This window comes from Ambystoma mexicanum, chromosome 7q (genome assembly GCF_040938575.1).
Source record: "Ambystoma mexicanum isolate Mex_15411 chromosome 7q, UKY_AmexF1_1, whole genome shotgun sequence".
In the NCBI taxonomy this organism is placed as follows: Eukaryota; Metazoa; Chordata; class Amphibia; order Caudata; family Ambystomatidae; genus Ambystoma; species Ambystoma mexicanum.
The window spans coordinates 631,484,041-631,509,014 of record NC_090941.1 but is presented as its reverse complement, the minus strand read 5'-3'; the positions used below and the strand labels follow the sequence as shown (position 1 = coordinate 631,509,014).

Genomic DNA, 24,974 nt, shown 5'->3' with positions numbered 1-24,974 from the left:
CCTCACAAAGCTATTTAATGTCTGTTGGGAAACAGGTTCTGTTACAAAGTCCATGGCAGAATCAAATACAACCCTAATTCTAAAGCCGGGAAAGGACCCTGCAGAATGCTCATCCTACCGGCTCATAGCCTTGCTCAATACTGAGGCAAAGCTGTTTAGCAAGATTATAGCGCGGCGATTGGGGGAGGTCTTACCTACACTAATAGATAGGGACCAGATGGGCTTTAGCCAGGGTCGGTCTGCCCACGACAACTTTCGCAGAGCAATAGACCTAATAGCTCTGGCCCCCTCCGTTCCAGGCCCCCTCTCGCTGCTATCCATGGACGCCCATAGGGCATTCGATAGCATGTCCTGGGAATATCTGCAATTAGTCCTGAGGGGCTTTGGGTTTGGCCCAAAATTCTCTAAATTGGTCCTGTCAAACTTCTGGATCCCCTCCACCCGAATATGAGTCAATTCCCAGTGGACACCCCAGATACCCCTTGGTAGGGGGACCAGGCAAGGGTGTCCCCTATAACCACTGGTCTTTGCACTAGCGATGGAACCCTTAGCCCAACATATCTGCCTCCACCCGGAAATTCAGGGGTTTGACGTGGGAGACCAGTGCCACAAAGTTGCACTTTATATAGATGATGTGCTCTGTTTCCTAAGGGAGGCCCAGGCCTCGGTCCCCCCGCTTATGGGTCTGCTTGACCGCTTTGCGTTGATTTCGGGATTCATGATAAATACGACAAAATCGATTGGCCTGAATTTGTCTGAATCACCACACGTGCTAAACGCCTTGCAGAACACTTACTCCCTTAGCTGGGAAAACTCCAAAATTACATATCTCGGAGTGCATCTGACCCCGATTTATTCGGGCCTGTTGAAAACCAACATCCCCCCTTTGCTAAAAGATGCCAAGGAATCTCTACAGAAGTGGGCCCTTCAAGAGATATCATGGTTGGGGCGCATAAGCACAGTTAAAATGACCTTGCACCCTCAGCTCCTTTACATGTTTCAAGCGCTTCTTGTTCTAATTCCAGAGCAAGACTTACTAGACTTGCAGAAAGAGATAAGTCGCTTTATCAGGCAGTGGAAAACACCTAGAATTCAGTGTAAGGTTCTCACTCGTGGCAGGCAGCTGGGAGGCCTTGGGCTCCCCTCCACCTCAAGATATTATCGAGCAACCCAAATTGCCCCTATCCTGAGCTGGACTAACCCAGTCGACCCCCCCACCCCCCCAAGTGGCGAGACATTGACCAGCTTTTCTCTGGGGCTCCCCTCTCTCATCTCCCCTTCCTCCTGCGGGAGACTCGTGCCTCTCAGAGGCCCCTCCTTCCGACTACGGGGTCGACTCTTCATTGTTGGGACAGGCACTGTACGCTAAGGGGATTCCCCCCAGGATTAGGTCCCCTCTCCCCAATCACGCAGAATCCAGCCTTCACCCCTGGGCTCCAGCCCAACTCTTACCAAAACTGGTCAAGAGCGGGATCCCTGAGACTGCAGGAGCTCTATGCTGACAATGTCCCACTAACCTTCGCCCAGTGCAAGGAGAAATGTAACCTCCCAGAGACCAAGAGATTAAGATATATACAATTACAGCACTCGATCACTAATCCGACCATCAAAAAGGCTGCCACTAGGCCCCCCTCAGGCTTAGAGATAACGGTTTCGGAAGGGCTCACATAGAGTAGCGACTTGCTATCGCCTCCTGAAAAATGTCCCAGAAGACGAGAAACTCTCCTACATGTCGGCATGGGAGAGAGAGCTGGGGATTGAGGTATCCCCAGAGTCATGGCAAAGAATCTGGGATAGAGCACATAGGTCCTCCAGATGCACGGCAGTAAGGGAATGTGCACTTAAGATCTGCTATCAATGGTATTTCTCCCCGAAGAGGCTACACGCGATAAATCCGGATTTCCCTGTTTTATGCTGACACGGCTGTGCGGAGAGGGGAGACCTGGGTCACTTGTGGTGGCACTGTCCTGTCATCCAATCCTACTGGTTGGAGATTAGGTCAAAGATCAAAGACATATGCGGAACCCTGCTCCCCATGGACCCGTTAGTAATGCTATTAGGTGACACACCAGATGATGGGTCCTACCCACGGTCTGGCCCTAGTGCTCGCCTGATTACCCAATTACTTATGGCAGCCCGCCTTACACAAGCTCGATTTTGGAAAGAAATTGAGGGTGCCCACGTAGCGTACTGGTGGGTAAAGGTTTGGGAACTTGCAATAGAAGGCCAGACACCCAAATTCTCACGCATCTGGGGCCCATTCTTGGAACACGTTGCAGAAAAATAACATATGTTTTTTCAGCCTAGAGTGGTTAAGTACCTTTTCCAGCCCTGACACGCTTCTGACATGGTTGAGGTACCCATTAGACTGAAATTTAGTCGTGGGGGTGATACAGCTCCTCAAAGGTTTATGCTGCGAACTGTTGGTAACTTTGGTGAGGTTTTCTTTTCTTTTTTTCTCTCCTCTCTTCTCCTCCTCAGTTAAGAGCGCTACAGGATGTTAAGCTAAACTATTCTATTCCCAGAGGATGTTTATGAAATAATATTTACTAGATGAATTACAAAGATGTTAAAATGAAATGTTGATGCATTGATTAGATTCATTAATGTTGCAATTGCAGTGACAAACAATGAATTTTAGCCTTTTTTGTGTATGTTGCTGAAGTCGATATAATGGATGCGTTGCAAAGGTGCTGAATTAGAATGTTGATTCGCGGCTCTTGAGATTAATTAATGTTGCCACTTGTAGTGATATTTGATGAATTCAATGTGTGATCGATGTTTCAATAAAAAGATTTTGACAAAAAAAGGAGGATAAGGCTCCAGGCTGAATGGATTTTCTTCTTCGCTTTGTGACTGAAATGCTGGGGATTGCGCTCGCTTTCCTCAGCTTCCCGATTTGCTACCTTCCTTTAATTCTTGATAGGCCTTATCGATCCGGTCTCCGATACTTCCTATATGAAAGCCTTCTTCTAAAACTACTCTAGATACCCCTGGCTTTGCTCCCTTTAACAGAAGGACCTCTTATATTCTGTCCCATCATATTGCTGGACTTAGCTCTACCAGTTCCTTACGAACAAGACATATCAAAATCCCGCTGTCTCCTTCTTCATTCAAACTCTTCATCTAATTCTCTTCACTTTCTTACCTCTCTTCTGATTCTCACGTCCGCTTGTCTTATCTCTTCACTTCTCACTCCTACTCTCTTTTCTTCCACTTCCCTCCGTCACTGTATTCTGTTGTCCCTTTATTTCTGCGCTTCCTCCTCCTCTCTTCTCTTTTATTCTGTTCTTTGATTGCTCTGCCTATTGTCATACTTTCTTTGCTCCTCTGCCCTTTCTTCTTTCTTTTGTTGCTCCTCCTGATAGATCTGTTCTCGCCGTGGCCTGCTCTTTCTTTTGTATTCATCTTCCTTCAATCTCTTTTCTCGTTCTGTCTTTTTTATCTTGTTAGTCCTTATCTTCCTTTTTCCTAACTTCTTCGATGCTTTTCTAGCTTGAGTAATATCTGTCCTCCCATCCATTCGTTCTGTATGAGCGTTACCTCGTCACCTTTATCCTTCTCCCCTTTCCATCTCTTCATCTTTCTTTCTAATTCTGTCGGTATGTTCGATCGCTCACTCTTCCCATTTTTTTATCGTGTATGATCTTAAAAATCTCCTTTTTTTCTTACTTTCCTCTGGACTATGGTCACTGCTATAAACAGGCGGTTCATATATTTGATTACTATACCCTGTTGCCGCTTTTAGTTCCCTTAATGGATACGACCCTTCGTCTTCCATATGAACGTTTATCACTTCAGATGAGGTAAGCGAAGCAGAATGCTCGTCACCTTCCTCCTTACACTGATTAAGCATCCACTCCTCAGGTCCCGGATCCTCTCTGTATTCCTGAAGATTTTTCCAGAGCTCTAAAATAGCTAACCTTTTCTCTAATTTCTTCCCCGTGTATGTAAGCGTGCAAGTATGTGGTCCTGTGTTGCAATACCGCTTTTGACAGCAATCCCCCTTGTGGCCACGGCATGAACATCTTATCTGGCGTGCCTTTCCCTCATTCTGCACTATACTGTTTGAACTTGGGCATATGTTTTGGCAGTGTCTTACATAAATGCATCAGAGGAGTGTCTCCCATTGTGACAAGTCTCAATTGACTTTCGATACTTAGCAGGCTCATTTAAAAACATCTTTCACCGCTTTTCAATGCTTTTTCAAACAATAAATATGAGCGCACTCCAACAATTGCAGCTCAAAACCTTTATTTCTTCAATATTCTTTGTCTACCTCTGGATTGCTACCAACCACTTCCCTAGATAGATATTATAAGTTCTTAACTTTATCTCAATTCTTTCACAACTGTTCGTTTCGCTCTTCGACACCTTAATTCAACACAAATAGACAATCGACTTTTCACATTTAAACAGTGATCACCCTTTTTTCTCTCCGCCCCTAATCAATACTCTGAGCAGAGTTTTGCTCATCTTCTTATATGAACCTGTTGATACGTAACCTAGGGACCCCTGCAGGGGTGTAAGACGACCTCTTCTGAACCCCAATGCGTCAGGTTTCTCAAGCACGATCTCTCTATCTTTACACACTATTTCCCGATACTCCCATTACTTTAAAATTACCACAGCCCTGTCCCCTTAGTTTGCCATTCCCCTCAATCTACTCACCATTCGGTCGTTTGACTCGAGGCCTTCGGTATTGTCTCCTCCTCCAACCGACCACTTTCACCTTCCGTCCACAAACCGCCTGTGTAAACCAGGTAGGGATTTCATCAAAGTAAGACCCTGCCCACTGTCTCGATTTTCTTGCAAGATTTCCATTCGGCTGCTCACCTCGAGAAACCCTGCGATCTTCCGGCTAAATGGCGGAGGATGCTAGATCGTTTGAAATACTGGAGTTAACAGGTCAATGGGTCTTTAACCATCAGACATTCCTACCACGTGAACATAAGTTCCTTAATCAGTAACATGTCATGCAAAGGATGGGATGCAGAATAACTCTTAAACTAAATAATCAGACTCACTCTGGAAGTTGGCATAGTCTCATCTGACTGTTTTAACATCAGTTGTCTAAAACCGGGAGTTACAACAGACATCAGCAGACGTTTGCTCGAGCTCTCAAACATTTTGCATAAAAATCACATTTATATACTAAAAGTTTGTCATACATGATGTCATACTAGGTGGCAAATAAGAAAAACCTACGGGGAATTGTGGTTGGCTTAAGGGGAACATCGAAGTATACTTTCTATACAGGAACGGGTTGTGATTGGGTTTCTAGTCAGGTGGACAACTTAAGCCTGCCTCTAGTGCAAGTCATCTTTGACAGTTATTGGATACACAGTATACCATTGGCTCTTCAAACTATAAGGCCCTTCGTTATATGGCCTTCTACAAATGGTTGGCACGCTTGTACACTTCTGGAACATTCGATTCACTAGCAGCACGTAAGCTCAGACCCCAGGTGCTAGGAAGTGGACCTGACCGTGTCTCCCCCCCCAATTAGCCCTTCATCATGAACCACTCATGCCTTCTGCCACAAAGATTGCCTTTGAACTTGGCCTTGCACTGTATGCTCGCCTCTGGGAATATAAGAAAGTGTGGGCACACTCTTATCACTGTTCAGGTCTGCATGCCCAACTTCTATTTCCATCCTTGGCTCACTTGACAGGAGACCACAATTCGGCTCATTTTCTAGCATTTAATTGTCTTGAATTAATAAACTTGGCAGTCATGGTGTTCTTTCTTTGCAGGGGATGATTCAGCGTCTCAAGTTCACTGTTCTTCAAGGATAGATAACAAGTTTTTGGCTGCCCCAGCCTTCAACACCAGGCCGGACAGCCTTTCTCGGTCTTTCCATGATTATCAGCTATTTCTCTTGCTGTGACACAGCTCTTGATCCTTCTTTCTCTGTGGTTTTGAACTTACTAAAATTGTGACATTGAAGTCCAGATTCTATATAATTGCAGCACCGCCTGCAGTCTATTCACTACGTATAGCCAGGCTTTATGATTACTTAATCTACTTGCCTTGCTGCATCTGTACAGTTATTAAAGGGCTTGCATTGCTCTTCACACTTAATCTTCATTTCGCATATGAAAGTTTACTCAATTGTTTACTTTGTCATCAGATTCCATAAAGTCTATACATCCTCTCCGTCAGCTAGTCTTCTCAGCGTGCCATGCTTGCTTCTTGTGACGTCACCAACCCCTCTTTCTCGCTTTTTCATATTTCTTCAAGGACTTCTTCCAAGAGATTATCGTCTCTACCGGGATACATCAGATAAGGTTTTCCTAGTGTATACCTTTTCTCGAAGACTCTCTGTGAAATGGTCACAACTGCTGGTGTCAAGCATGGCACAACTTCAGTTTTCCAGCCTGCAGTTAGTAGGGGGCCGGGACTTCTGCAGAGGCATTTGGCTGCTCCTTTACACATTAGTGTGTCTTCTTGGCCTCTTTCAAAATTCATATGTGACACCAATACTTATCGATATTTATAGTTTCTTATTTTCTTTAGCTCTTTAGCTCTTTCAAAGTTCATATACTTTGCCCTCTTGGCATATTCAAAGATCACATACTTTGCTTTTCATTCATTCTACTTTCTTTTAGGATCGCAATTACTTTCTTGCCTTTGGTTCCCAGTCAGCATTTCACAAAGACATACGAATGTGCAGTTTTGCCTCGCAGGACCACTCTGTTATCCATTCCTTTTACAATTCTGCAATTGTCCTTTTCATTATGTGTTTTATTGGCACATACGCAACCTTCAACTTTTGAGTTAGTTCCTTTTTCTTTTAATCCAAACCAGACTTTTGTTGCCTTAGATAACTCACTGGTTGTGTTACTCCGTCTTCTATCATCAATGCTCTTCATGCAGCAGTCATGGCTGTTTCCAATGCCTCCTCTGCTCCTCCCCAACTCAGTCGTGCCCCCAGGAGGCTTGTGGGTCACTTTCAAGTACTTTGAAGGTTTCTTTCTTCCGCTCCCTCAGTTTCAGTCTTGGAATGCTTACGGCTTCTCGAAAGTGTGGGATTCTCGCCTGGCTCTCTTGATCTTTGTAAATGCAGATCAGCCCCTTGGCCTTCCGACTTCCATCGCCTGATTCGCATCAGCCCCAAAAGAGCTGTTCCTTCTCGTACACAGCCTCGCTCAGAGTGTGCCTCTGCGTGCCACCTTTTATTCACCTGAACGGGCGTGTTAACCAGGGCAGAAGTACAGATACCCCCGCCAGTCTTTACAAGGGCCTTTAGCACTTTTGTGAACCCTAGAACAAGTGAAGCCCCCTCAGCTCTGTGACAATATCTCTACTGTCTCAGTTGCTTAGGAGTCAGACTACTGTCTATGTCCTAGAGTTTGTTGACGAGCTGCGCAGGGAGGCTCAGGTAGATGCTGATCGAGTGGTCATGTCATGCAGAAATTGCTTGTTGCCGTTATTTCAGTACTTGCTAGAATTAAACGGAAAGTTCGACACACTATTTCTTATTACTAAAAACATCTACGAAACAGCCTTTTTTTGAGTAATCAAAAAAACCCTGCAATCAACTAAACTGCAAATAATTTGACACACAAGCTAGTGGAAAGACGTGGTTCCAACATAGCAGTCTTGAACTATTCAGTCCAGAGATCACCTCGGTCATATATCCCAGTTATATATCTTATTCATCTAAACTACTCAACGTCTCTTATGTTTCACTCGGCATCTACATCAGTTCGAACTAAATTCTTTCTTTTCATTATTATTACTCCCTCTTAACTTTAGTAGACACAAGGTTTCTCCACAGTCATGGACTTGATCAATTTCCTTGTCCCCTCTGTCAGTGGGTACTACCCACAGTACAGAGCTTGGGTTTCTTTGTTTTGAGCTTCCCTTTCAATGCTTTCAGAATCTGAACAGGGCCCAGTTTGAGAAACACTGTAGGTGCAAGGGCCAAAATCCTGGCAAACCTTTGAGAGCTGAGGACAAAAGAAGAACCATGCTTTGTATTCTCTCCTTTTTTGTACAGTGCTCTTCTGCTTGGCAGCTAGGTTCACGCTGCAACAATCCCCTACATACACACATACTACTTGCGGACAGGTTTTATTTATTTTAGCTATGCTGGCAGAGGCTGACGTGAAATGCTGCTTGCCCTCAACACTCCTGTTGCAACACACACAGCAACAGCTCTATAAACACATGCCACGGAACTTGTTAATACTGGCGAGAGGCAAGACAGGCCTGCGGTTTATGAAGGCAGGAAATCTTGGGGAAGTTGCAACAAAGTAACCTTGTATTCGGTTTTCAAGCAACATCTGAGCCAAGCTGGCCCAGAACCAGTTCTTTTCAGTATTAATTTCAAGCAAACAGCAGTGTCCCCTGAATGTACCATTGGCAGACCTCTCTGGGTGTGCAGGGCTGGCAAAAGACAGTGCAAATGTTCAGCTTTGAGGTGGGTCTCTGTGAATATAGCAGTGGCATCTGATTGCAGTCCATTTGATCCTAATTCCTTTGGAATGGATACATATCCCAGTAACAATGGATTGCATGCTAACAGTTGAACTTGAGTGTCCTTCACGATGCATTACACAGAATGCACGGAGAATAATAGAGCAGGAACAGTGCAAGACACCACCGCATTTGGTCCCCAAAACATGAACTAACGTTTTTTGTGCATACTTTATTTTAGGGTTATTGCTCGTTTACACTCAAGTGCTCATTTGAATGGCCATGAAAAATGTGTCCATGCATGGAAAACATGCAGAGGCAAGCTCTGCATATTTTATTTTCCGCATGTGTGCTATTGTTATTTCGATTCACTGCTTGGGAGTGTGGGATGCAAGCAGGGAAATCTGTTACACGGGTTTTTCTGCTACATGCAGTGAAATCACCCGTATCTCTCCCTGCATGACCATTCGGATGCATCGGAGAGGCAGGGATCCATGCACATTCTGCCCACTCTTTTGCATTTTTAAAGAGCGGGCAGAATCCACAGAGATTTGCTGTAATAGCAGCTGCAATGTTTTGTCACGGTGGGCATCATTGTGGATCTGTAGTGAATGACTAGACTGGAAGATGTCATGGTTTGGCTCTTTCCAACGGATTGTGCCTGTTAGTGTTACTGGGAGGTGTTATAAAATAAAATGGTTAAAAAAGAAACCACAACCACTGAAATATGTCACAAAGTTCAATTAATATGTTGAAACAGAGTACAAGGCATCCAACCAATAACAGATAAACTAGCATGTGTTGGAGAAACCCAGAAAGCTGAATAAAACCTGCATCTTAAAACTAGACTTTAAAGCTGGCGTGCAAAATGCATGCCATCTCAGTAACTTCCTCCTGTAATGCTTACCACAGAACTACTGGCCTTAACCACATGCACAGCCAGCCCGCTGGATGGCATGAGCAGCCTCCAAATGCCAATGGAAGTAGTAAGACCGGTCTGTGTGTAGGGGAAGCATCGGGTGTGGTGTTATGTATGGATTCATCCCTGCATTATGGACAGTACAAAAAACCAGCCTAAACTGGGATGGTTGGAGCCATGTGTTTCTTAGAAAATCTCATAAAACGTATGCATCTATTATTGTGGTGGATTACTTTGTTGTATTATGTTATGTTGCTGGGTCTTGCTATAGCTCAGCTTTGTATTAATGTTTTTTAAATCCTTGACTTCCTTCCCAGCAAGGCAGGCCTTTGTGTTCTCATGTACAGGTAACACATTTAAAAAAGGAATGCTCACGCCTTATGCAACATGAAATATCCCCTGTCTCTTCTCATCTCAATCGACTGTTTCGTACTGAATTTTGTAGCTTTGTTGAAATAATTGTTATGTGTACTTGGTATTTTCAACTAAAAAAACAACATCTAATATAGGACAGATGTATTTGTTGGTTGTAAAGCAAAGGTATAAGGAACCTCATCACTGAAAGCAACTGCGTTGCGTGTTGCATTTTTTCTCAAATAGAGAGGCAAAATGCAACACACCAAATTAGTATAAAATGTAATTTAATTAGGAAAATCATAGGTTATTTTTATTATATTTGAAACATCACATAACTTTGGCTGTCACAGGGGTATCTTGCCACTTGTGGGGTGTAATCAAAGGCCCCAAACCAACAGAGATGAATGGCCCACTGGGAAAAGGACCTTCCAATAGTCCGAAACCTGCGTGCTGAAAAGAGGCCTATTTAGGGAGACGATGTGGGTGTCTTTCTACAGTTGAAATCCAGAGAAGGGCGAAACTAAAATGTAATCCAAGTGCAGATTGGAAAAGCACATCAGAGTGCTGGCTGAGAAATGAATGCATCATTGTTCACTGAAACTGTTACCCATCAAAAGGTGGTGCACTGTGACAATTCAGACCCACTTTTCAGCATAAAAACGAACAGCAGATAATTAAAAGTGTATTTCATTAATGACTGGAAGAAACAATCCTATACTTTCAGTTGTCATCTTTAAATAGAAAAACGGTGTTGTGTGAAAAGAAATAAGAAATTCATCGATGCAAAAGCAAAGTGAACCTTGATCAGTAAAACACGCACAGTATGTCAAAGAATAAAGGCTGATGTTAGAAAATGCAATCTGTAAGTTCCCTTCAGCCAATGACAAATGCTGGGTCTCTGGGCAAACTTCACAAAGGACTCACCCCCCCCCCCCCCCCCACCACCCTGAAAGCCTGGTTTGTGCATCCCAACTGTTTACATCAATAAAAAGTGGCCTGCCCAAAAGGTGTTGAAAAGCAAGTGTCTCCCAGACTTGTAGTCTCTGAAGGCTAATTTCTGTGCAGGGCAGATGGCCTAGCTGGTGCATGACCAGAATGTAGGGGGGAGGTTGAAAACAGGGGCTGCAATAAAGGTGGAACTCTAAAAATAAATTACAGGAAAATAGAAGCTTTTCAAATCAAAAGGTGATCCCCTTCAGACAAGAGGACAGGAAGCCAGATGTCTACAGTGGGGATCTTTGTGTGGCCGGTGCATCCCTGGTATTTACAAGCTCCAGCTTACACTTCAAACCACAAAGAGACTAATAAAAACACTGGCCAAGAGAGGCAAATGGTGTTGGAGACAGGAGGGCTTCAATTTGCAGAACATGAAGATTTCTATTAATTAAAAAGACTATTATCATTTAGGCATTTTTCTCATTAACCAGAAGTCGTACTTTCCTGAGTGATCTGTCATTTCATAGGTAATTTTCAGGCGATTCCCAGGCCCCGTACCAGCACTTATCCATTCAGATCATCTTGACTATGCATATTCTACTGAGGAGCATGTACAAAAATGTGTTGGATATGCCTTGATATTGACTACCATTTTCGAACACAAAGCTACAAGAGGAAAACCCTTTACCCATAGTTAACACGGACAATCAGCCTCTTCGTAAACTTCTGGGACTAATTTATATGGTTGAAACTGTCCTTTAGAAGAAAGCAGCCCAGGATGCTGTAGTAAACTGATTTCTTCAGTCGGCCCTTCAATTCAACATACAAAGAAGCAAGGTAATTATTTTTATGAACAGAAGGTCTTGTGGGACATTTGACACTGGCAATAGCTAATATTATTAGGAACACACATTCGCCAAAATATTTGATGAAATGAGGAGATGTTTGCACCAAAAAAAGACTGGGTAACAGAGTTGCAAAACAGCAATAAGGCCAGCATTTTCCTTTTATAATGCTGCTAGGATTATCCTGCCCACAATGCATTGATGATTGGAATTTCAAAAATCTCATTAATGTTTTGTTATACAAGAACTCATTTCATATTGCAGACTTGTGTAATGGTTCTTGACAACTTGTAAATACAGAGAAAATGTTTGGAATAAAATGGGAAATCCATCTGATGTGGATCATATTTATTTTCTAGACCTGATACTGCCTTTCATCTCTGTAATACAGCTCTAAAAAAAGATGCTGTCATAGATTTGACATCTTTTTTAAACACAAGGGTATGCTTCTAGCCAAGGACACCACTCCTCAATGTCCAATGTGCCAATTTGTTCAAAACCCACCTGGCAATATAAGCACTGGCCAAGTTGTATACCCTTGTGTTCTTTTTCCTCCTCATCTCGTTTTAATAAAACACAAATTGATGATTCCCTTTTATAATACTGCACTCAAATTAAAACCCTCTGTATTTCCAAAAATGGGAAGATATTACTCAGCATTATTTGCTTCTAAAGAGCTAGTGTAAAGCAACAGGCTTTGGTATATTCCATGTTTCATCAGCTTATATGTAGAAGCTAGCAGTTGTCACCTTAGCACACCAGCAACTCTGTTGTTTTGTAAACCTAAACCTCAAGGACATTTAATTTCGCCTTGGGTAAAGACCTGACTCTCTGCAGTTGATTGTGTGCGTGTTGGTACTACCTGTGAAAAGTATTTAAGCAATTAGATATGGCTGGCCATTAGGTTGGGCAACATACATATTAAGACTTGTTCAGTCTAGGGAGCAGACTTAAAAGTATGCTTGGTGCGCCTGTGCTTGCTCTGTTCTGTGGCCCGTAATCCTTTTCAAGATGGGGGACAGAGAGTAAATCAACAGTGTCCATTTTTTAGTCATTTATAAATCTGTTTTAAAGAGGGTGCATGCTTCACTGCTGTTGGTGGCAAATGTACCTGATGCCTTTTTTGTCACCTACTGAGTTCTTGCATGGAGGGCATAAATAGAAGGTCCTAAAAGAAAGAAAAATAGTCTACTTCAAAAATATATATTTACAGGGCTGGTTTGTCTGCATGCTCTAGCAACTTCATGCCTCTTTGTCGGCACAGGCTGAAGTGCTGCACTACAGTTTGTGCTCTTATACACTTCAAGGTAGTGCTAAACTATGCTCACAGCAATTTCTGCAAAACTCTAGTCAGTCCTCCTCTTGACTCGGGTAAAACAGTGCTCTACATACACTGTCAACATTCTAGACATGAATCTTTACATTGTGTTGTACTGGTCTCCCTTGTAGAATAATAACAATGGTGTGTTTTTTTCAGCTTTGCAGAAAGTGACCGGAGTGTCTCACCCCCTCCATCGCCTTTCTTTTCTGCCATCATTGCTGCATTCCAGCCCGCAGCCTGCGATGACGCAGAAGAAGCCTGGCGCAGCCACATAAACCAGCTAATGTCAGACTCTGATGGCTCCTGTGCGGTCTATACATTTCATGTATTCTCATCCCTGTTCAAGGTAAGCACATGTCTTTACCCTACTTTCAAACCTTTTATTGTTACCATGAAAGCAATTTTTCAATATTTTTCAGAAATCGAAATCTCCAAAGACAACTTAATCAGTACTTTTCCTGTGCAAATTGTTCATCTTTTGAAATATGCGTGGGCATCAGATTCAAGAATTCATGTATACTTTTCAATGAATGGCCATGACTCAGACAGTCTTCCCACTGCCACAGGCTATATACCTCAGTCACCAAAGGTATATTTGTATTTTCTGTACCTACATTATGAAACTTTTCAAAAAATCAAACAGACACATTTGCAAAACCATCTTTCAGGTCCTTGCCAATGCTCCTTGCACGAGTTTTCAAAAAATAAAACATGGATGGATTTGCAGCAAAGTGTCAAAATGTATGTACATAAAATAATCATATAACGTAGCCCCCACTTGAGAAAATTGATTCGGACTTTGCACAAACATTCAAAGTTGGGTCTATAATTTTCTGTAATCTTTTGTGAAAATTTGTAAAACGGCAACAAAGTAATAAGCCATTGAAAAATGTTGAGACCCCCCTCTAATTTTGCCCCCTCTTAACATAATCCCAACAAACTTTGCAAAAACATTAAAATCTGGGTCTAAAATATTTCTGCAAACAATTGTGCAGATTTGCTAAACGGCACTAAATGTATAAGCCTTTCAAATATGTCAGGGACCCCCCCCCAGCTTCTAATTTTGCTCCCTCTGGGCGAAACAGCACTAAAATATGCAGGACCATTCAGGGCCAGGTCCAACATGATAGTGCACCATTTCATGCAGTTTCATTAGGTGGCGCCAAGGTTATAAGCCATCCAAAAACTGCTTTACACCAACCCTGTAATGCAGAAATATGTATGGCTGTCCCCGAACATCACACGGCTGTCCCAAACATCCGGACTGTTTGCAGACTTCAGAGATGAAAAAACACCAGTGTTTTTTTGGCTTTTTATGGCCATCCTCCCCAGAGATTGTTTCATTAGTTTGACAAGTGCAATGTTGTGTTTTTTTAATGTTTTTGCCGCAATGTCCGTGGACAACGGCGGCTGTCCGCAAGTCCAAAATGCCGACTGTTTCAAAATATCTGACGCAGCTCACATTTTTCACCATCCAATCAGCGGGCGTGACCGATGTCCGCAGACATCACGATGCTCTCCGACTGGGCCTGGGTAAGTGTCTGCGGACCGAAATGGGGAAGTGATTCCACGGAACGGCCCCAGATATCACAAATAGTTTTTACCTACTTTTTGGCCTTTTTAAAAAACAAAGGCTACTGGACGGATTTACACCAAATTTACAAAGCACACTTTTGGGACAAAGCCACCGCTCCTGTTGCAAATTTGTTGAAAATCCGTGCAGCGGTTTGGGCTGTAGGTGTGAGAAAATTTTCTTTTCCATTGCGTCTGAGGAAACCACACATTTTGGGAACCCCTCCTATAACTTTGCCACGCCGCGCCCCCCGGACGAACCTCATCAAACTCTGCAGAATCAATCTGAAGCGCGCATAGATTTTCTTAGCAAAGTTCGGTGAGGATTCCTCCAAGGGACCAAAGTTATAATCTGCCCAAAAAGTGCTCATCCTATGGGTTGAGCAACTTAACCATAACTACAGGGCTGTAATCGCAGACCCTGTAAAATATATAATTTAAAAAAAAAATGTTTTAGATAAGTGGCAATAGTGAGTGAGACTCTTATATTGTGCCAAAATCAGTCGGAAGGAACGCTTCAGTGACTGATTCAGTGGTTACCGCTCCTTCCTAGAGATTTATTATTCGCTGCATGATGCAGTATAAGCACAGAAGCCGGGACCTTCCCCTTGTTTTCATGCGTGGTGAATGTTCTAGGATTAGCACAATGTGCGCATTCGCACACAGCAGTGATTGGTAATGGTGTCCGCCATTACCATGGATCGGGAGGAGAAGCATGTGGATTCCCTGTACAAAGAAGAGGAATGTATGGAGCACATTTGCCACTCCATGTCGCTTCATCCAGGGAATTAGATCAAAAATTGTATAAATGACTAAATACAGTTTGTCGCTGTGGGTCTTTACTCCTCTGTGACATTTTTTGATAATTTTAAAATGAGCATGTAGACTCTCTTCCTCAGGTGGTATAACACCCTGAGTGCTTTGAACTGCATGGGCAAAATGGGAAAGACTAAACTAAAGTTATAGAGGCCCACTTTTAGGCATTTGGTTTGTTTGAAAACACGTTTCTTTGGATTAAAACGAATGTTAGCACTTGGTGTGTAGAGTTGATTGAAAGAAAGGGCTTACAGGTAATGTAAAGAACGATAAGAGCCATTCAAGAGACTTTCAGTCTTTGTCAGTCAGGCAAGTGCTGTGGACGTTTACTTACTTTTGATACATTTTTTTAACCTGCATTCCTGCCTGAACTCTGTTTTTGCGCACTTAATGAGATTGCAATGTTGACAATTTATTTCAACTTAAGCTTTTTCCTTGATTGTCCACTAAGTTAATGCTTTGCTAAGGGTTGCCAAAAGTAGTATTTGCGTCAACCTATACCTTGTTTCAAAGGTCATCTCAGAGTTTTACATCAGTTTGCATCATTTCTTTCTGTGGTTCGTCCACCAGGTGACATGACCGTCTAGGCCCAAATATAGGTGTTCATAACCTAACTATATTCTGTACATGGATTAAGCTTCATAGCCATGTGAAAGCAGAATATTTAGGTAATTAGATTGCTTACAGATGTCACTGTAATAGCTAGCACCGCCAGTCAGTGCAGGGTCTCACGGCTGCCATTATCTTGCTTTGGTAAGAGCCACTATAGGCCCATTATCAGGCAGCTATATGGGTCTATCCTGTGTCCTTTACAAACAAAGTGAGGTTTTGTCTGAAGTGTTTTGGATGAGGTTTGGCTTACTTTCCCTGTACACGAAAACCTTGTTAGCATAAGGTGGGTCAGTTCTGGGTTTTTCATGTCCCATTGTATGAAATTATTGAGATTGTGATTGCAGTCCAATAAAAGTTGAAAAATGTTGAAGTATCTTATCGAAGAAGTTACTCGGCAGTAATCTTCTAAAATCCTGTAATCTTCATGATTCTTCAAGCACAACCAGAAAGCTCGCTCTCCTTCTTTGCTTCATGATGTGAGAATTAGAATGCTGAGAAGCACCTCAGGATGCACATGGCACTATGTTTACAGGAGGAGATGGTGGTAGCTGCCTGATGGTACAATACTGAGTTTAGTATGAAAACGGGAGTTCTTTTCATCAGCAGGACAAATATAACGCGCTATTTATCACCTGTCGGTGATGTTTTAAACATGTTTCTAGGTTTATTCTTAGACTTTGCAAGGCCAGTGGAAATGATTATGGTTTGGGAGTAAATGTGGTTTACCTCCTAGTAGAGAGGTCCAATATCTAGAGCAGTGGCTTAAATGTAAGTGAAGGGATTAGCAGTGACATGAATCATGAGCTTGGTCATAATTAACAAAGGGTGCATTTTGAATTCTTCTGTATAAACCCGATGCACCCATATGCAGCAGGGTTTAAAGAGAAAATGTCTTAATCAGAATGCCTTAAATGAATGTGAACATTGGTTCCTATTTAACGTTTTTGAAAAAGTGCTCTGTGTACAGTACACGGTGGTATGATCTCCTTTTCTTCTCGACACACTCACTAGAATTTAGTATGTCCCCTTCTTTTGATGATTCTGTGTTTGTGCTATACCCTTGTAGAAGCAGTTTTTCAAAGCACCAGTGATTGTTTAGACCTTCTGTGAGTCCATGAAAGTGGCATAAGATAAGCACTCTGTTAATTAAAACATTCGAAACACCGAAAAAATGCCAAATATTAATTTCCTGTCAAGCATTCAGTGAAGCCTTTACATTTTCCATTGCACCCTTTACCCGTTCTCTTTTTTTTTCCCTTTTAGGTGTTTGTAATAGTATTTTGCTAGGTCTTAGCCCTTAATAGTCATTACAAACCTATTATTTTACGTAAATGAAGATGCAATACATATGCAACGCACCAACAAAAACAAAGTTGCCATACATAGTATACTGGCCTTTTAATAAAGCAGTGTAATGTTTTGAAAACTGCAACTTTTTTTGTTTGGCGTTTGTGTTGAGGTGGTACTGTTATTTTTATATACTACACCCCTCTCGGAAGAATGTATTTATAGTACAGCGTATGCAGTCTACAAAATAATGAGATGTGATCACTGTTTTAACATAAGGTGGATTCCATTCCTTGATTTTAAACGTGATATGTGGTCGAATTCATGAACTAGATGTCTGGTTAGCCTGCAATTCTTTAGGTAATCATGAAAACAAAGTGCTTGTCTGCCCACCCAGCAAATGGCCGCACTTCGCAGCCTGACGATGGTGATGCAAGCACAACTCATTATATTTATTTTGTTTCCGTATGCCTGAGGAACACTGCATACTTTTGCATATAAAAATAGCAAAGCTCTGAGCATTTCCTGATATTGTTCAAGACTATGCCTCCTCCTTAATTTGGCAGTGCTTCTAGTGCACCCATACTTAATTCCTGGTTTGTGATTTCTTTTTTTTAATTTCTTTTTTTTTATACAGCGTAATCTTTCCAGTGGTCAATAAGACTGGATTTAAATGCTTATATTCAATGAGATATCATGTTTTAGGAGCTTTTCAACACACTGGTTCTATGTAGTTTCATCGACACAAATTTGAAAGTGGTACATTTGTTTGTGGCAATCTCGTTGCCCTATTTTTTGTTTTATTTGGGGGACTCCCATCCCCACACCCCTGCCAATCCACCTCTTCCTTTATGCTGCCCCTGCATACTCCCGATAGGTTATCTAGTGGTTGGCGTGGAGTACTGCATGGTGGTTTGTTTTCGAGATCGAACATGTTTGTTTGTTTTATTATTTATAATGCGCAACATATCCTCGGGTAACAGGGCGCAACAGTTACAGGTATATGAGAAGCTTAGTTACAACAGAATAAGTATTTACAATCAGGAAGTACATACAAATTTACATATTTACATTCAGGCACTAAAAAGAAAATATATACAGACAGGACCTAATTACAGGTGGTTGGTGTATAGGCAGGGTGTGGTTGACGCAAGCAACATACAGGGAGGTAAGATCAGGTATAAGTGGTAGTAGGGTGAAATGAACAGATAGACGGCAAGGTGCCGGGTAGTAGTGGCTTCTGGCAGTGGGTCCTGTCTAATTACTGTGTTGCTGACCATTCGCTTTCAGCCACAGGATGGAATTGGTCCTGAAATTTTGGTAGGGTAGGTCAGATCTCAGTGTAGGTGGCAAGGAGTTCCACAGTTTAGCTGCCTTCACCGAGAAGCTATTGCCACCGATTGTAGAGCGGTTAAACTTAGGAATGGAGAGATCGAACATGGTTGTCGACAGAGGCATTCCTGTCGCACTATTGCTAGCCTATGTATACAGTACCCCGGCGCCTTCATGAATCAACGTCCTCAGATTTTTTTTTTTTTATGCCATTGGGTTGGTCACTACACACAGAGTTCATTCAAAAATTACTTAGACTATATTACGCTCGGAAAGCGAGTTATTTCGACACCAAGACATTCCACAGACATTGAACACTTTGTGACAGAGACTGCAGAGAATACCGGGAATCGACAGCAAATGGCTGCACTTGTCCAGGCCGCAAGGCAGACCGGGGGAGTGGGGCCCTTTATAAACATGTAAGGCCATTCTTAAAATGCCTTCCTCCATAACAGTTTCCCTTAATATACTCACCCTGCCTTTTTTCGTCAGCAATGGAGCATACTCTTTATACATTTTGTCCCTCTGTATAACACGTTTCCCTGGAAGGACATGCACCAAAGTGTGCAACAGCGGTCTTCCAGGGTACCATCAAAAGGAAAAGTCTTGAGTGTGTAAGCTCTTTACAAGACACTATCGGAACACCAAGCAAAACGTTGTGCAGCCTAAAGCATTTGCTGAGGTACCCGCCATAGCAGACCAACTTAAAGCTGACAAAGACAACATCGGCTTTGAAACCAGGAGCCTATGAAGAGGGAAACCTCAGTTTCCCGTCAGCATGTCCACATTGCTGTGGAGGCCACACCTGGTGTTCAAAAAGGCACCCTATGTAAGGAACAAACACAGGTCATAGAACATGCGCTCGAAGTAGAGTGCCGAAACCTTAGATCGGATAAAACGCAAAATGGATGAAAAGTGCACCAAGAAAACACTACCACTTTAAAGACATGGACAAAATGTACAAGCTTGAGTGTGGAACACTCAAACCACACTACCAAACATGCAAAGGGCTTGAGGCATACATCTTCAACACCGAGCAAACCGACTTCACAGAAACCACATAAACAATACTACTGCCAACTGTCATGACCAAGGGTGAAGGGACACTTTTACAAACTATGCAGACAAATTAGAGGAAGATGAGGATCATATTCCTCTTGCTCCCTCTAAAACTAAATGAACAAAGGAAAGGTTTCAGGACACAGTGGACAATATGTTCTCTAGTATGGATTTTTTTAGAAAAGCATCCACTAAAAAGAAAACTAATTGAGGAGAGTACACCCATTAAAAAGACTAAATAAAATATAAGATTAGAGGAGGAGTTACTAGAGTTAGAAGAAGACTAGGACTACCCTATGCCATCACCAGACATTGTTGATCCACCCTTAACATCCTCACCTTTGGATGATCAGGGCCTGTATAATGGACTAGAAATGGCAGCTAACATGTTTGGAATAGAACCAAACAAGTCGGAGGAAAATGCAGACTTTATAGAGGAGGGACCCATTATTTATAAGGGACCATTTAGCACCCAATTCCCTGGTAGTCACCACTACACGTAAGCGTGCCATATTTCCGATGGAATTCCCACCTGATAAACAGCAAGAATATCCATGTTGTTAAGAGGAAAGTGTCTACTTCTACAGCCTACGAGCTGTGTATCGTGAATTTTACTGCATTAATAGCACGTTACAATAGAAGTCAATGGGATCAAATAGAGTATCTTATAAATGAAATCCTGGAGCGTTCAAAGTCTAAAATACTGAAAATTATACAGGAGGTAAAACGATCATTAAAAATTCTCTCGCTGGTATGGCTTGAAGTGCCGGCAATGCAGTCGCTTTTCTGAGAGCCTCCGTGAAGAGCCTGGGAAATCCCATCCCTAACAACGATATGGAGCCATTGCAAGAAACAAACTTTAAACATCAGCTGCGGAATGGTGTCGGAACACTCTGTTCCAATTTGGACGAAAGTACTTGCTGGCTAAAGGCACGTGAGAAAGCCAACACTCTGCCTCAAAACTGACAGGTAAAATAGCTCCGTCCTCGTGGGAGAAACTACAAAGAGAATCCGGAACAAAAATGTAAACGGACCCGGAACTTAAAGCAGCTGTAATCCCAATGCGTGACACTGATATGGCCCGGACACCAGACTGCATGTAGGAGCCTGCGAATTCGGTGCAGAACACTGCCATGGACCAAGCGGACCCTGCGGAACGGAAGAAAGATGCGACCTCCACATGGTAAGAGGAGGGAGAACCCATTGGAACAAGCCCGTTCCTATGGCTGGCAGAAAGTAACACTTGTACACTGTCAGAGTCCTGGTAGTTGCCCTCGTAGTGTAGGTGAAGAATTCTCCCTACCAATGTAACCCTCTGAATGAAATACACATGCAGAGGGATCTATTAATTAGGAGATGGAACATCGCTCGAAACCCAGGAACTGTAATGCAACAAAGAATAATCACTAGGAGGTATAGATATGACAGAATAAGAATAAGGAGGTAAGGGTGCAGTGCCTAACCTGTGTATGATGAGGAATCCCTTCTAGGTGAGTGCTGCAGATCTCAACAGAGCAGGAAATACCCGGTTGTATACAGTTCCAGAAAATCTCTATGAAACGGAATACAATACTATATCCTGGAGTGGATATAGGAAGAGCAGTATGGGAAGAACAGAAAGGGAATTTACCAGGAGTCAAGGATTGGTGGGAAATCCAGAGCTTGGCACCCAATGTATATTACCAATCTGCCGCTAATCACAACGGCACGAGAACGCCTAAGACGGTTAGTGATTGAGTCTCCAGTTCCAGGTAACCACCTGTCGCGATGAAACGAGGACGCCTAACGAGAATTAGCGCCAGTGGTGGAAGTCTCTAGTCTGTGCGCTGAGTTTGGCAAGAAACACACGTGGGATGCAAACGAGGTGTTTTCGCGTACACTTTGAGTTGGTTCGGAAGTGAGATGACAGGATGCAAGACCGGGATAATCCAAGGGTGTGGTGTTTGTAGGGTGGCAGAAAATAAAGTGAGTAAGTGTTCAAAATCCGTTCGTTGTGCGGGCAGATACAATGGCAGAATGTGCATGAATGAGGCGGGTCAGTAAGCATTCCAAGTTTGTTTGTTGTGCAGGCAAATACAATGGCAGAATTTAGCAGGAACGTAAACGTAATCAAAGATCTGGCAACAAGGCAAAACAAGAGTAACGCATGAGTAAGCTGTGATTTTTTTAAGTAGCTCTTCCGTGGACTTTCCTTACTCCGCCCCTCACGCGGCGCGCGTTTGTAATGCAAAGGAGGCCAAAGTCGCCATGGAAAACCCCAACCAGTTTGCCCAAGAAGTCGCGATTGTTTAGAAACAAGATAACTCGGGGACAGCTGGGAAGATGGAACATGTGATCGAACGTACATATTAACAGATACCGGAGGAAGTGACCTGCAGGTTTCTAATGATATCAAAGCCTGTCTGTTGGGACGCTTTGTGTGCCCAACCCGCAATCTAACCCTTACATACATCCCTGTGCGAGCAAGAAGCACACTCCGCGGCCCCCCCTCCACCACCTGGGACAAGCATAGATCCCCAAAAGGACACTCAAACACAGACCTCGCAGGATCCAGACATCGCTGCCCTTGATCTACTCCGTGGCAGGCACCCATTGAAGTGCCCCTGGCAGGAGAGTACAGCCCACCCCACTTGAACCAGCCTCCACTCAGATTACACACCACTACAAAGGGGGGGGGGGGAAACCAACAACCAGCCCCATAATCGGAGGAAAGCAGGGACAAGCAGAACAATCTGCCCCAACTCCTGACGCGGGGAGGTATTAACCGCCGCCCCCAGACATAGCAAAACCCGTCCCCTCAAGGAAATACAGGGGCCATATCAAGGAGTCGAATCTGGTGCATGGTCTTTGGTGAGCGGTATCTGGGACACAGATCCCTAGACAACAATTAACAAACATTCAAAATGGCCAAACACCAAAAACGCAGACATAGCCACCCTACTGCAGCCGCAGGACAAGAGTAAGAAACCAGAAGGAGGGCGCCCCCAAACTCAGTCACCCGAAAGACCACCAGGCCAATGGGCTACAAAAGAGGGAATCCAATCCCTCCTGGTAAATATTAAATCCGAATTCAGAAACTGCATGTCGGAAATAGCCACTAGGGTGGATGGGCTGGACAGCCGAATGGAGAAACTGGAACACAAAGTCAGCACGGCGGAAGATCATTCCCTGGAGCAAACACAACTAACTGAGCTATATAGGAAAGTTCAGATTCTGCAGGGGAAGAATGAAGCCATCATTCTTAAGCAGGAAGGTATCGAAAACAGGGCTCGGAGGAACAACATAAGAATCAGCGGGTTGGCCACCCCTCGATAAGACAAAGTCCTACAGGAACACATGACCAACCTGTTTCAGTCCCTTCTCCCAGAATGTAATAAACAATGCTGCTCCTGGACCGAACCCACAGGATACCCAGTCACAGAGGGGCCACCACAGAATACCCCCTGGATGTGATCACCCGCATTCATTTCTTCTCCACCAAACAAGACCTCATGACTGCAAACCTCTTACAGGGCAAGATTACCTACCAAGGAACACTGATACAGATTTACCAGGACTTGGCAGCCGTGACAGTACAGAGACGCAAAGTGCTAAGACCTGTAACCACTTTCTTGCAAGACTGAAGGATCAGATGCCGCTGGCTCTTCCCTGCAACCCTCCAATTCACCTATGAAGGCATGACGCGGACCATTGGCACGCTAGAAGAAGCTGAGAGCATCCTGTCAGGAGGACCCTCGGAGGAAGACCTTACAACATTGTCACCGGCAGGTCGAAAAGAGGGCGACCCCAAGCACAGACACAATACCTGGTCGAGGGTGGCAAGGGGCATAAACTTGGCAACTACCCGCAACAAACTGGATCTACTCCCCGATCATCCCACATGGACTCCCGGTCCGCCTGTCAAAATGATCCCTTGTGGATGGCTCCCTAAGCAAAAACTGAGGGACAGACTGGGGTAGTCTGTCCCTCAGTCCCTAACATACCCCAGCCTAGAAGAGTGCAGACACTCGCCAGTCAACTGGCCTCTAGGCCTAGTTTTGTTTTTGTTTTTGTTCTTCAGTTTCGATTCTTGTTTGAGAAAAGGTAAAAACCTGGTTGTGGCGATCCAAGTGAAAGATAACGGAACCAGATGGCAGTGATACATCACTCAGACTCTCCCCCCCTAAATAATCGGACGGCTACCACAAGAAGCTTCCCCCCCTACACCAGAGGTTGCGCTTTGTGTCCCTCAACATTTACAGAACTGGAGGTTCTGCAGTGTCCTGAGGGGTGCTACCTAGCCGTTAAAGGTAAGCTGTTTGGACGTTTACACACCCTGGTCTCGGTGTATGCCCTCAATGAAAGACAAGAAGAATTCCTGGCAAGCTTAGAATCCAGTATGCTGTCCTTTCTACTAAGAACAAAGCAAGGATATTATGCCAAGGGCAACAAAGCAAATAGACTCCTGGTGCACAAACTGGCAAACCCAGAGAAAAAATGTAATTATTTGTTTAATAGACCCTCAGGGCACCTCCCAATATGCGGAAGACGCCAAGCTAAAGCTGGCAACAACTCACCTGGTAGAAACTATGTCATCGACCCACAGCTCCCTGGCCCAACAGGAAGTTACATTGCAGACGCCTCCCTTCCTGCTATAGCAGACATAGACAGAGAAACCCTGGAATCCCCAATCACTGCAGAGGAAGTAGAATCAGTGATAAAGGCCTGAAACCTAGAGCCCCGGCCCGATGGATTCTCACCCAAGTTTTATAAACTCTTTAGGTCACTCCTTATAGACCACTTCACCAAGCCTTTCAACTCCTTCCAGGCGACAGGCACGATAACCCCATCTATGCAGGAATCCACAACTATCTTAATATTAAAACCTGCTGCCGAGCCTAGTGAATGCGCGTCATACAGGCCGATTTCTCTGCTCAATATGGATGCGAACATCTACTCTAAAATCTTGGCAAATAGGCTGGCACATATTCTCCACAAGATTATTTATGCAGACCAAACTGGCTTCATTCTGGGAAGGAGCACAGGAGACAATTTACGAAGGGCTCTCAACCTAGTGGAAAGTGGCAGAATCAGAACACCGTAAGCTAGCTCTACTATCCTTAGATGTGACTAAAGCCTTTGACAAGGTAGACTGGGCATTCATGCGACTTGCCCTTGAAGCGTATCATTTTGGCCCCCTATTCCGCAAAATGCTCTTAGCAAACTAGAACTCCCCAAAAATGGTCCTACGGGTGAACAGGGAATTTTCTGCCCCCATAGCACTTCCTTGCGGAACCTGACAGGGATGCCCGCTCTCACGACTAATCTTTACCCTGGTTATGGAGCTCCTAACCTAACAGATCCATAATAGCACATCCATCACAGGGTTGGCAGTACATGGCTACCACTTTAAAATATCCCTCTATGCAGATGACATAATGCTTTCTCTTACCAACTGCCAGTCCTCCCTACCGGAGGCTCAGATGGAGCTGGAAGGCTTCGGGAAGGCGGCAAG

General features: G+C 43.6%; 1 protein-coding gene across 7 annotated transcripts in view; it reads left to right on the top strand.

Annotated features, from left to right (window-relative positions):
• FRY (FRY microtubule binding protein) overlaps window positions 1-24,974 on the top strand; it is a 1,191,674-nt gene that overhangs the window by 1,016,054 nt on the left and 150,646 nt on the right. For all 7 annotated transcript variants that reach the window (XM_069639765.1, XM_069639761.1, XM_069639760.1 and 4 more), the window contains exon 55: window positions 12,959-13,148. In XM_069639765.1, coding sequence (XP_069495866.1) covers window positions 12,959-13,148 — 190 coding nt within the window. The remainder of the gene's footprint in view (window positions 1-12,958; window positions 13,149-24,974) is intronic.